Source organism: Galleria mellonella, unplaced genomic scaffold, assembly GCF_026898425.1.
Source record: "Galleria mellonella isolate WM207_F2 unplaced genomic scaffold, CSIRO_AGI_GalMel_v1 utg6482, whole genome shotgun sequence".
NCBI classification, from domain to species: Eukaryota; Metazoa; Arthropoda; class Insecta; order Lepidoptera; family Pyralidae; genus Galleria; species Galleria mellonella.
In genome coordinates this window covers 314,816-328,175 of record NW_026442137.1, presented here as the reverse complement: position 1 = coordinate 328,175, position 13,360 = coordinate 314,816, and the positions used below count along the sequence as shown (strand labels likewise).

The 13,360-nt window shown below is 37.5% G+C and overlaps 1 protein-coding gene across 1 annotated transcript; it reads right to left on the bottom strand.

Moving 5' to 3' along the window:
- Window positions 1-1,104: 1,104 nt before the first annotated feature.
- LOC113520071 (lipase member H-B-like) lies at window positions 1,105-7,512 on the bottom strand. Its single transcript, XM_026905336.3, has 2 exons — window positions 7,281-7,512; window positions 1,105-2,256 (listed from the first exon to the last, which is right to left on the bottom strand). Exons 1-2 carry the CDS (start codon window positions 7,432-7,434, stop codon window positions 1,331-1,333), a joined length of 1,080 nt encoding a protein of 359 aa, XP_026761137.1. The 5' UTR covers window positions 7,435-7,512; the 3' UTR covers window positions 1,105-1,330.
- Between the last annotated feature and the right edge of the window lie 5,848 nt (window positions 7,513-13,360).

Sequence of the window (13,360 nt, the reverse complement as noted above, 5' to 3'; positions counted from 1 at the left end):
AGCAGCACTTAATTACCATGGGTATCAGAGAGTATTCAGGGATGTTCATGGTGCTATTTCATGTCTACAGGCAATAGCTTTCTTTCAAGTATGTAGCTTGTTTACCATTCTTTGTTGCAAAAAAATATTCTTTGCTCATCACTATTTTTATTATAATAAAAAAAATTAACGCAATCTAGGTCATAAAGCCTTAAAAAGTGTTAAAGGCCAAACCAAAAATCATTACCACACCATCACGATTTAAATTTCTTTTTAGGTGGCTGACCATTTTATTTATAGAAGTTTCTACCTAACAAACAATTACAAAACATTAGGTGCATATTTGTATATAGGTATGTATTTTTACATTATTAATCGTCTTGTTTATTCCCTATATTGTATAATGCAAATGAAGTATACTCATTCATTCTTTTTTTTTTATACCACTGAGGTGGCAAAAAAGCATACAGCCCACCTGATGGTAAGCGGTTACCGTAGGTTATGAACCAGGGATATTAAGCGCGCGATGCTGACTCTAAACCCTAAACCTCTTTACCCATTTTTTCGTGGAACTCCATACTTTAGTCTCTTAGAAAGACCTCGACAAGGAGCTCATTCCATAACCTGAGCGTAAAAAACATTTCTTAAAAAGCGACTATCTAGACTGTAGGGTATGAGGTCGAACTCCCTCAGGCTAATATTATGCAGATTTCCAGGCTTTCAGATCAACCACCATGGTGAATATTTTGGGTATTAATATACAGGAGAAGGACACTAACATTATAGATGTTATTTATCTTAAAACCAACTAAACAAATATAGCCTTGACTAAGAAAAAAGGATAGGTCTTGAAGTCATTGTGAGAACGTGATAGTAGATGCTCCCTGTTTTCACAGACGAAAAAACTGTGGTCTTTCTATTTTATGGCCCTTATCATCTGTCTCTGCGACTTTCCTTTGCAATTTAATTGTATTTATGGAAATTATAAACTAGAGTAAATACTTATTTAGACCAAAGTAAATAAGTAAAATGAAAAAAAAACTCTATTACTTTTTATCTTTTCTAAATATAAGCATTCAAGGTCTTGTAATGAGATTTAAATAAACACGCAACCACATGATTAAATGTGTTTCAAAAACCATTATTTTATTGTACACTTATAAATAAATACAGTAAGCACATAATCTAATATCACAGATACAAAATCACAACGTGAACAAAAAACAACTGTTGCGTTTAACACATATCCATGCAATAAACGATATAATTTCATGTTCATACAGTCACACAACCAAACAAAAATATTAAAACTTAAAACACAATAACAGAAACTATAATTTAATTGACTATGTTATAATTGAAACCATGAAAATATGTCGAAAGGGTTGAACACTTGCACATGAGTATCTGTCTTTTGTTGTATCCCATTATTTGACTTATAAAGGAACATACCCCGAAAATTAACACTACACGAGTATCCCATCGCTGTCTCATTGCCAGTACAGTATCCATTCATCAGTTGCTCCCAAGTGTAACATTTTCGGGCCATCAGAGATCGCTCGTTTATCACCGAAGCCGCATACAGCCTCCAGGCTTGCGCGTGGTCGCACTCCAGAGTAATGCTCCGGTCTCTACATTCAGGCTGCTTTACCGACACCCCATTTACATAAATATCCGCATCTCCTACTGGTTGCTCGAGCCCTAGTACTCCAGCACTAGAATGCACCACCTGAACGAAGTCCGCATCTGATCTATTTAGCCGGTAATCAGAGGGCCTCATGAAACATGGCCTCGCCGGGTCCAGAGCTATGATCCTCCCTAGCCTTCCATGTAAACTCCTTTGTACTAACTTTCCTGTCATGCCAGCTACATGAGCCCCCAAACTGAAACCTATAAGATGGATAGACGATAAAGGATATCCTTGTTGATGTACTTTTGTTATGAAGCTGTGCAGGAGGTGAGCTAATGCTTTCACCCGGGATGCAGACGCGATGTAGCCTCGCCGAAAAATAGGTCTCGTGTCGACAACTAACACTATGGGGTTTTTGTGAAGGAGAGCCGTCACTAGGGCTTCAGAGGATTCATCTGTAGGGGTGTTCCACCATCCTGGGATGTATATTATGAGTAACGGTGGAGGTGGATGGTCACGCAATCGCTGGTGAGCTGCAGAAATCTTGTACGCTCGTGTGCTCTCCCGTGTAAATTCCACCATGTCGAGGAATGGTATCTCAGATGTGTATCGTCGAGAGAACAGCAGCTCCAGAGGTAGAATGTCACCTGTGAAAACATTTATAAAAATCTTAAACTTAATAAAACTCTAACAATGAATACGCGGAATCAGCCTAGACCGATTTATCTAGGAGAGAGAGGTTAATTAGTAAGCGTTACTAGTAATTCCATTATTAGCAATATTTCCTATCAGGTCTTCCTTCCTCTATACGACTCTCTCGGCAATCATCGTAGTAACTTTTTTATGATACTTTACTCATCAAGATAAGAAAGAATTTTTGAAATAGCATTCTTTTGAGAGTTTAAAGTTTGTATTAAAATTTCGAAGCGATTTCGTCAGTGACTGCTGCATTTTAAATTCTTATTACAGCAATACGAACCTACAGTTGTACGTATATTATTATTTGGTGAATGAATTAAAACACAAAAATAATCAAAACATTAATTTACTTATTGTTCACTCGTATTTCTCAGTAATGTTAATTGAGCCGTATTCTGCATGATATTGAAATTGATTGACAACGATCTTGATGGTGTAGCGGTTTAACACACTACTTCACTTTTGTATCCATTGGTTTAAATGATTTTGTTTTTTATACAACTTACAATGCCAAACAAACTTACGGCCCATCTGATGGAAAGTGATAACCGTCACCTATAGACATGCGTAGTATCATGGATATAACAGAGTATACTGTTTCGCCCATGATACCCCCCATGCGTTGCATTCCTGAGGATTTAGGTGTTATTCCTCTGTACCCTGCAAATTGACGCCATATCCCACCCTACAAACCGAAACACAGCCATGCAAACACAACTGCTTTACGGTAGAAATACGAATGGAATAGAGGTATCCAAGCAATCGACTTTTGTACAAAGTCTCCCTCTGGTAAAAATTCCCTTTCTACTACTCATGTGATGGTGGCACCAATACCTACATACCTTGATATCATGAGAATCGAGAGCTCTAAACTACCTTTTTCTATATACAAATGCCTCTCCTGTGGTTTAGAGGTTTAACGTCAAAGACAAGTAACGATCACTTCAATTTAAACGTAAGTTAATTTGCTCCTTTTGCAGAGCAAAATCTTAGGTTACTGAATAAAAATCTTATATGATAATATCGAACTTCAAATTCTTCCATCAGTAAATTAACACCACTGTACCCCATACCCAGCTTACGGAGGTGACGTCAATAACTGCATTGATGGTATAGCTATGGCTTCATACATTTGTCAACTTATGCCAGAAGCCATAGTTGAACGAACAAACGAAGAGAGTTCTTTACACTTTGTAACATCGGCAATAAAATTAATCTGCTGTATCTATCTACGTCTCACTAGAAAATTATTACATGATAATGATTATAAAAAATATATATATATATATATATTAGGAGTACAAATAAGTTTCCGCCGTTTTTTAACACAAATTAAATATTTATTATAGAAGAACGGTAATATAGATTTATATAAAATATTGCCCATCACTTGCAACCACTTTTTCCCATCTCTCAGGCAGCATTCGAATTCCACGTCTGAAGAACTCCTTGTCTTTTGAGGCTATCCACGAATCAACCCAATTTTTGGTATCCTCATAAGATGTAAACCGCTGCGTAGTCAGAGCATGTGCCATGGACCGAAACAGGTGATAATCGGACGGTGCAATGTCTGGTGAATACGGCGGGTGGGGTAACACTTCCCAATCAAGTGTTTCCAAGTACTTTTTTACGGGAGCCGCAACATGTGGACGAGCATTGTCATGCAGAAGAATAATTTTTTCGTGTCTAGAATAGTATTGAGGGCGTTTTTCTTTCAGAGCTCGGCTCAATCTCATCAATTGTGTTCGATAGAGGGCTCCAGTAATTGTTTCGCTCGGATTAAGCAACTCATAATACACTACACCTAGCTGATCCCACCAAATACACAGCATAAGTTTTTTTCCGTGAATATTCGGTTTTGCTGTTGATGTTGACGCGTGGCCAGGTAATCCCCATGATTTTTTTTAATTTGTGATTTTTAATGGATTGTCATAATGTATCCACTTCTCATCACCAGTTACGATACGATGTAAAAAAATTGAAACCCTTTTTTTTTATGTCTAGCTAGCAGCATTTCACTTAAGCATAATCGGCGTTCAATATCTCTCGGCTTTAATTCGTACGGAACCCAATTTCCTTGTTTATGAATCATTCCTAATGATTTTAAACGATGTGAGACTGCTTGCTGAGTGACTTCTATATGTTAGAGCAAGTTCTTTTTGTGTTTGAGATGAATCCTCCTCCAATAATTCCTCCAATTCTGCATCCTCGTAAATTTTTGGCCTTCCACTGCGATCTTTGTCTTCTACGTCGAAATCACCGTTTTTAAACTTTTGAAACCACTCTCGACACGTTCTCTCACTCAAAAAACACTCACCATATCTTCTACGAGCAATTGATGCGCCTTAGCAGCAGATTTCTTTAAATTAAAGAAGTAAATTAATATTTCCCGCAAATGACGCTTATTTGGCTCAAATTTTGACATTTTCAAGTTATAAAAATTATATTTTACCAATATCAAATCAATAATATTAATAGGTTATGTTGGTCTTGAATGTCGAAACTATTTTTTAAGCCGGTTATCATCTGCGAAAGCTAACCGAAACTCCGTGCCGCGCCATCCACAATAAAACGGCGGAAACTTATTTGTACTCCTAATATTAATATTTAATTTAAACAACAGTTGTCATCGTTATTCGAATTATTCATACATCTATATTATATTTGTATTAGTTTCTGTTACATACTAACATAATCTTGCCATGTCGTCCCGGCATATAATGGACCACTCCTTCCTTTCCGTAGGTGTCGTAAAAGGCGACTAATATAGTGGTAGAGGGATGGGCAGCAGTGTCCCTTTTATAACATGACCAAAACCTTTTTTTACAACACAGGGGGCATGCAGCTCACCTGATGGTAAATGACTACCGCCGCCCATGATCACCCACAACACCAACGGCATTGCAGGTGCGCTGCCGACCTTTTAAAAAGGAATATGCTCTTTTCTTGAAGGTTATGATGTCGTATCGGTTCGGAAATACTGCATGTAAAGTATATAGTGTAAGGAAGAAAGTGCTTAAAAAACGAACGGTGGAAGACCTCCACTCATCCGGATGGTTGGGATGAAACTTTAATTTATGGCAGGTTATACAGTGGTGAAAATTACCAGCTGGTATCAATTCGAACAATTCCTCAGAACACTCCTAACTGCGGTTGCCAATCCGCCTGCCAAGCGTGGCAACTACTGATAAACTCCCCCCCCCCCCCCAGGGGTGGCACATAGTTCAGCAGTGGACAGTTAACGGCTCATACGATAATGATACATGTCGCAACCTGATCTTAGAATTGGTCAGTTCATAATATGGCCAAACATTCCATGAAATGTAAATCATAATATTTCATGTAAAATACCCGCTACAAACATCATGATGTAGTCCGGCCAGATCAATGAAAAATAAGTTTTAAATGGCCATATAATGCAAGACAACCATTCATGAAATGATCGGTCACACCATAAGAACAGAACGACTTTATTTCCCTAAACAAAATTAGCCTATGGTACAATAAAATTATCCTATGGTATAATATATCTATGATTCCACACTAGGCAAAGCCTGTAGTATCGTGGTCTCGTGGAAGTCGAAGCAAGAAATTTAACAATTATGATTAATTTGTGATTGTATAAAAATGTATAATGTATAAAAAAATCATGAAGTGATCAATTCTAAAATCTGACCGTCATGGTCAGATTTTAGATTTATATACAAAATTGAAACCTTATTTTTTTAACTGTCTTAATTCTATTCTATTAACTCTACAATTCCGAGAATTAAATTAAAATATATTTTTAGCGGTTAACAGCCTACAAATATAATTGACTACCTATTTAGGGATTATAGCCGTGAATATATCTTTTTATGATATAAAATTAGTGCCACAAAAAGTAAATCAATCGTAAACAAATTAACATTATAAACATGGAAGTACAAACTATTGATTGACATATACACATATATATTATATGGCATACAGTCATATATATGTCAATATTAAAATCCTCTCTGAATTCTCGACGTATTCGCGCAAAATACAAGCAATAAAATATTGTAAATCGCTTTTAAACAAGGAGTAGAATTAAAATGAGAAGAATTTATAAATTTGCCTTTACAAGTGTATCTATAGTTTTTATTTTAATACAATTTCGCATGAATCACAAGCTTGCAGTTTGATTAATGAAAAGTAGTGTATATGTGCTTAATCATCAACTGTAAGCATAAACTTCACCACGGATAGAAAACACTGCGACGCGCATGGTATCTCTCATACGTTGCCACTCCTGAGGATTAACGTGTTACACCTCCCCACTAATTCACTTATCCCACTGTCATATCCCATGCTCCTATCCAGAACACATGGCCACTATCACTAATTTAGAGGAAAAAGGATTGTTAATAATAGAGTCTAACTGCCCCATTTACTCTATTAGATTGACCTTCATGCGTTTCCCATGTAAACCATCGTGATTAATAATCGTTGAATTCTTCACGATGGGCCAACTGACTTTCTTCATCCTCACTTATCATCTCTTACTGGTTCCTTGCTAGTGTATATTGATAGCACACTCGGAACCACTATTTGTTTGGACCATTTAACGACATACGACTTACAGCTTACAGGGATAGGTTCTGTGCACTATAAGCCACTACTTGTATCCTTCCCATGTGACCGATCGTTGGATCTATTTCTATTGTATATTTCTTACTTTTATTATCGTGTCTATCCTATATATTTATCACTGTTTTATAAATTATACTTATATATTTATACATAACATCTTTACCACACATGTGTCTGTGAGTTACGTATTTAGAGCCTACTGAAAATCAGTGTCGTAGCTTCAGATTTGAAACTGCGACATATGCTGAGTTAGGTCCTTTGCACAAACATTGCTATTTCATTTTCATCCATTAAAAAAAAATTATCACAAATTTAGTTTCACACACACAGCATCACCCTAATCACAAACACGTACAACTGTCAGCTGCCGCCTTCACGAGCTGCTCGAAGTTGTTGGCAATGAACGGCGGCAGCGCCGCCCCGAGGATGTCCAGCGTGTCGCCGCCAGCATCAGCAATGACGTACAGCACCATCAGCAAACCACTGGCGGCCGCACTCGCGCGTCTCATCGCTCACACTGCACCCGCGTTTGCATAACCGCTAATATAAACAATGAGATTTTAGGTTACCCTTGATACCGCATCATACGCCACTTTATATGGCCAATGTGATTTAATGCGTGCACTCGCATCGCTTCCGATGATAAATATGGCTCCACTAATTCATATTTGTTCACGGAAATCGTGACGAAAAAGTCCTTATTAAAAGTTTAATTATTCATATTTTTGTTTATATAAATAAAGACCAAACTGTATCGTTTGCAAACGATCGCTTCCGTAATTTAAATTTATGCGAAATTGACGATTTTTCTTGTTGTTTATATCGTGCATTAATGTTCATACTGAAATATATTTCAATACTAATGCTACTACTGTTTGTTTTCATTAAATATACTTATTATATAAAGGCTAAAATACTCAGTGTGGCAGTTAAAAATTAACCTAATGCGCTTCATGATTAAGTTCTCTTTATGTCGATTGCAAATGCGTGATAAGAGATATTAAAAACAAACGAAACACTAGTATCGCTAATGGTTACATTTCTCTGTACGTAAGTGGAAATATAGAAGTTATTTTAAAACTCTCTCACTAAGCATTACTGTATCTAACTAGCATTAGGTAATAGTACTCGAGCCACTGAAACTGCGTAGTGATGTTGCATCTCTGTGCGGTTTCTACCGAATTTATCACCGTGCATTTTTCAAGCAACTTTCTTCACGCACAACCACTCTTTTCAATCAACTTCCAGCAGCAGTATTTTCAATACGACATCGTAACCTTCAAGAAAAGAGCACATTCCACTTTAAAAGGCCGGCAGCACACCTGCAATGCCGTTAGTATTGTGGGTGATCATGGGCGGCGGTAGTCACTTACCATCAGGTGAGACGCATGCTCGTTTGTCCCCTGTGTTATAAAAAAAAAACTACCATAATATTCATAAAGTTTGTAGTATTTTTCACGACTCAATATCGTACATACAATGTACAAGTAAATTTAATACTTATAAATTTGCGTATAAGATTCATTCTAAATGTATCTTTACCATAAAGGTGACCAAAGTATTTAATTAACATTTAAAATATTTGTAATTTCTATTATGAAGCAATGTTACGTTCGAATCATCCATTAATTAACACTAAAATAAAACACCTTCAAGTATATATATATATATATATTATATATATATATATATATATACATATATATATATATATATATATATATATATATATATATATATATATATATATATATATATATATATATATATATATATATATATATATATATATATATATATATATATATATATATATATATATATATATATATATATATATATATATATATATATATATATATATATATATATATATATATATATATATATATATATATATATATATTTTTTATTGCATTAGCAATTAATAACGAACTTATCTCTAAAAGAGATTTCTTCCAGTCAACCTAACGCAGTGGCATAGGAAGTAGTGAGTGGGCAGTAGTAGTGCAAGACAGAAATTAAAATAAATATTTACATAAATTATAAATCATTATATATGAAATATACAATATTAATACATACATATGAATATAAACCTACATAAATAAGAACATATATACACACAAACACACACACACATACATAATATATATACATATACACATATATATACACACATACATACCTATATACATATGTTAAATACAACATATAAATATCAAATAAAAGAGAGCACAATGATGACAGTCTTCTAATCATTTTTTATATTTAAACAAAATTGGAAACATAGAAGATAGATTTTAATCAACTATATTAAATCACTTTAAGCTTATATCGGAGATGAAATATATAATTGTAACAAACAATATAGTAATGACCATAAAATGACGCATGGCAATGCTGCAACACACTGTAACCATCACCGGCAGCGACCTTCGGCCCTGCGCTTGCTCTGACCGCCGCCTCGGTTGACCTTCACCTGCATCCATCTTCTTTTGCCATGACTGTTCGTAGCCGCTAAGAGACTTATTACGCTGTCCTATATATTGTATTGTATGCTTATTCGTATGATAGATAGATAGATATAAAACAGAACAGTGCCAAATAGCAATCTCATAAATTGTTCTTATTGGCTCGGAAACCTATATTCTTAGTTTTTTTTTTTTTTTACATATATACATATCTGTCACGCCTGTCTCCCATTAGGGTAGGCAGAAACAATGGAACGCCAAATGCTTCGATTCAAACAAACCTCTTTCGCTTCTTCCACATTCATCAATCTTTTCATACACGCTCGCCGGTTACGGGTACTTTTAATTTGGCCCTTCTTCAGCACGTCGCCTACTTGGTCAACATACGTCCGTCTAGGGCGGCCCCTGCCGACATCTCCATTTTTTTTTTATGGATGATAATGAAATGGTAACACCACCCGCGCTATTGGTATACACCGGCGGGGCACCAGTAAAGGATGATAGGTAAGGATGAAGCGGGTCAGTTAGCCCATCGTGACGAATTCAACAAGAATTGTTCACGATGGTTTCCAGGGGGAACCGCGTGGAGGTCGACCTAACGGGGCATATTGCCAGCAATGAGGCTATCAAACTCCATTACTAACAATCCCTTGCCCCCCATATATTCTTAGTTATCAGCACTCACTTAGCCCCACCAGCTTAAAGTGCAGGCTGAGTATCCCATTTTCAAATCATTACAAACCAGTACCCTAGAGAGATCACTCGCTGACAGGTCGTGGTACTCCCTGGAGACGTGATGAATTTAATTCCAATAAATTTTAATATTGATTGACCTAACTTTAACCTCGTCATTTTTATCTTCTTCTAGACCTCTGGTACTGTACACCATTGCCATAAGCAGAATGGATGCACTGTTCCTTAAACTCTGTATGCAAGATATTGTTTTTTTCATTTACAGGATACAATGGCATAACACCTTAGTCCTCAGGAATGGCAACGCATGGGGGGTACCATGGACGAAATGGTATACTCTGTTATGTCCATGGTGCTGCTCATGTCTATAGGCGACGGTTACCACTTTCCATCAGGTGGACCGTCAGCTTGTCTGTCATACTAAGTTGATTAAAAAAAAATCATGGATAAAGTTGTGGATTAGAGTTTGTTTCCTCTTAAATTGTTATTTTGATCGTGATCTCTCATGTCTGACAGTGCAATAAGACCCTAATTTACATTGTGAACAAGCCCACGCACCGCGCACCACGGGCCTAAATTGTACCTAATTGTGCCGATGAATGGTCAAAAGTGTCATGATTTAGTATTCAAATATTACGTTCTGATGTTACTATGTCACGTTATATGCGTGTCACAATACTGGACAGATTATTTTAATGGGTGATAATGGTATGGTAACCCCGTCTGTGCTATTGGTATACACTGGCGGGCCACCAATGATAGATGACTGATGAAGATGAAAGTAGGTTAGTCAGCCCATCCTGAAGAACTCAACTAGAATTAGTCACGATGGTTTCCAGGGAAAACCACGTGGAGGCCGACCTGACAGGGTATATTGCTAGTAATGGGACTATTTGACCCCATTACTAACAATCCCTTTCCCCCTACTGGACAGATTATCATGGTAATGTAAAATTAAAGGTATGCATTGTGTACACCTACAAGTAGATTGGTAGGAAGGTATTGCTAAAAATAGCAATGTCAGGTGACTGCGTAGTCTACCGGGAAACCATCGTTTGCTATTCTTGGTAAAATTTCTCACGATTCGCAAATGACTTCCTCAATCTCTTATCATCTCTCACTGGTGCTCCGCCATCATGTACCGTTAGCACGGGGTCACAATTACATTAACATCTATTTAAAAAATCTGGATTTTTTTATGAAAAGTATAAACTAAAAGCCTTTTATTCGTATGTATGAACAGCACCAAAGACATCAAAGAATATACAGTAATGAAACCCTTCATGCGTTGCCATTTCTGAGAACTAGGTATTATGCGTCCGTACCCTGTAATTTCACTGCCTTATGTATACGTGCAGGTACAAAAACAATTAGAAGTCCACATAACCAGATGGCGTGACAGTGCACGATCTTTGAGCACGTGAACAGTGTCACGGGAATTGTGAACGAATACAAAATAATAACGGTTCGTTATAATTCACGAATCGTCGTTGATGTATCTCGACAATGCACTCACACAAAGCGGATTTTTCGAAGGACAATGCACCTGAACTGTTTGAATTTGACGCTGCTGATGAAATAGTAACAGAATGATTCACTCAAACGTAGTCCTCAGGAATGCAAGTCATGAGGAGTACCATTGGCATAATGATGGTGTTAATGTCTACAGATGACGGTTACCATTTTCCATCAGGTAGCCTATTAGCTTGTTTACCACTCTAAGTATCTTAGAAAACAAAATAACATACTGTCACTGAATTAATTCCGCCCAAAGTCAAATGAAGTTGGTTTTAATGTGCAAATATGCAGGTGCAAAATCTATACACATACAGTATTCTGCAGTGCACATGCAGCAACGCAGTGTAAGAAGACCCCCCACTAGAGGGGGGAAAGGGATTGTTAGTAATGTAGACTGAGAATCGCATTGCTAGCAATACACCCAACCAGGTCGACCTCCTTGCAGTTCTCTCTTGAAACTATCATGGTTAATTCCTGATGAATTCATCATGGTGGGCTAACTGGCCTGTTTTCATTCTCATCGATCACCCTTCACTGGTGCTCCGCCATCGTATCCCGTTAGCGCAGGTGGTGTTACTATTCCATTTTCACACATAAAAAAGACCCCCAACTAGATGGAGTGACGACCTGTAATGCATTGCAGGAAATCGGTGAATGCAGGTGGTTCAGGACCGTTCTTTATGGCAGTCTATGGGGGAGGCTTATGTCCAGCAGTGGACGGATAATGGCTGGAATGATGTTCATGATGATGATACTTTGCAACTCTGTCAATCGAATTATATATGTAATCATCTTCTTCATATAAGCCCTTAAACGTCCACTGCTGAACATAAGCCTCCTGACTCCTGACTTTAGAGATAATTTAAAAGGGACTGCTGCCCATCCCTCGCCCTCCCTTAGTCGCCTTACGACACTCACGGGAAAGGAAGGGGTGGCCTATTTATGCTGGAACCACACGGCTATATATATGTAAACTGATGATGAATGCACCAAGGGCGTTCTCCTCTAGTGATCTGTCCAGTTCTAGAGTAAAGGCACACGGGTATACGATGCGACCCAGGCCTCTCAAGCCGATGTGGTGAGTGCGAAAGCGAACCCATGTCTCCGACATATGGCACCTCGAGGGTATATCGTCAGGTTTTTGGTGGGTACACCCCCACCTTACGTGGGGATACCCACAGTACCCATTCACCTCCCACAAGGTGTATGGGTCTGCATAAAGCATTTTCCAGACGTTAAAAAAAAGGCCTCTCAAGTCACTACAGAATCTGATTACTACTCCCTCTGTAACTGCAGTGTCTCCTTTTCTCTTTTTCACATAAATTCTTCATTCCTTTTTACCAAATGCCGTTACTTACTCCCAAAGTCATACCAGTAGTTAAATCACTACCTCCCTGATGGTAGAAATATGAATCTGCGTTTGATTCTTGGTTGACTTTCAATTTAAGTTAGATTATGGCATTACCGCGTGGTCTTAAGAGGCGACTAAGGGAACTTAATGATCGAGGAAATGGGCAACAGCCTCTTAAAACATCACAAAAGCCTAACTGCGGTCGTTTGGTGGCAACTCCTGGCAAAATTACCTTTATAGGGAGCAGTGGACAGTTAGCGGCTGTATGATACGGTGACATGATGCCTTCGTATCCAGGAATTTCATTGCTATTCTCCGCCCTTCAGACGAAAACAGATACTTGGCGGCAGAAACACTAATGGGACAGAGGTACCCATGCAAGCGATATATCGTCTAATC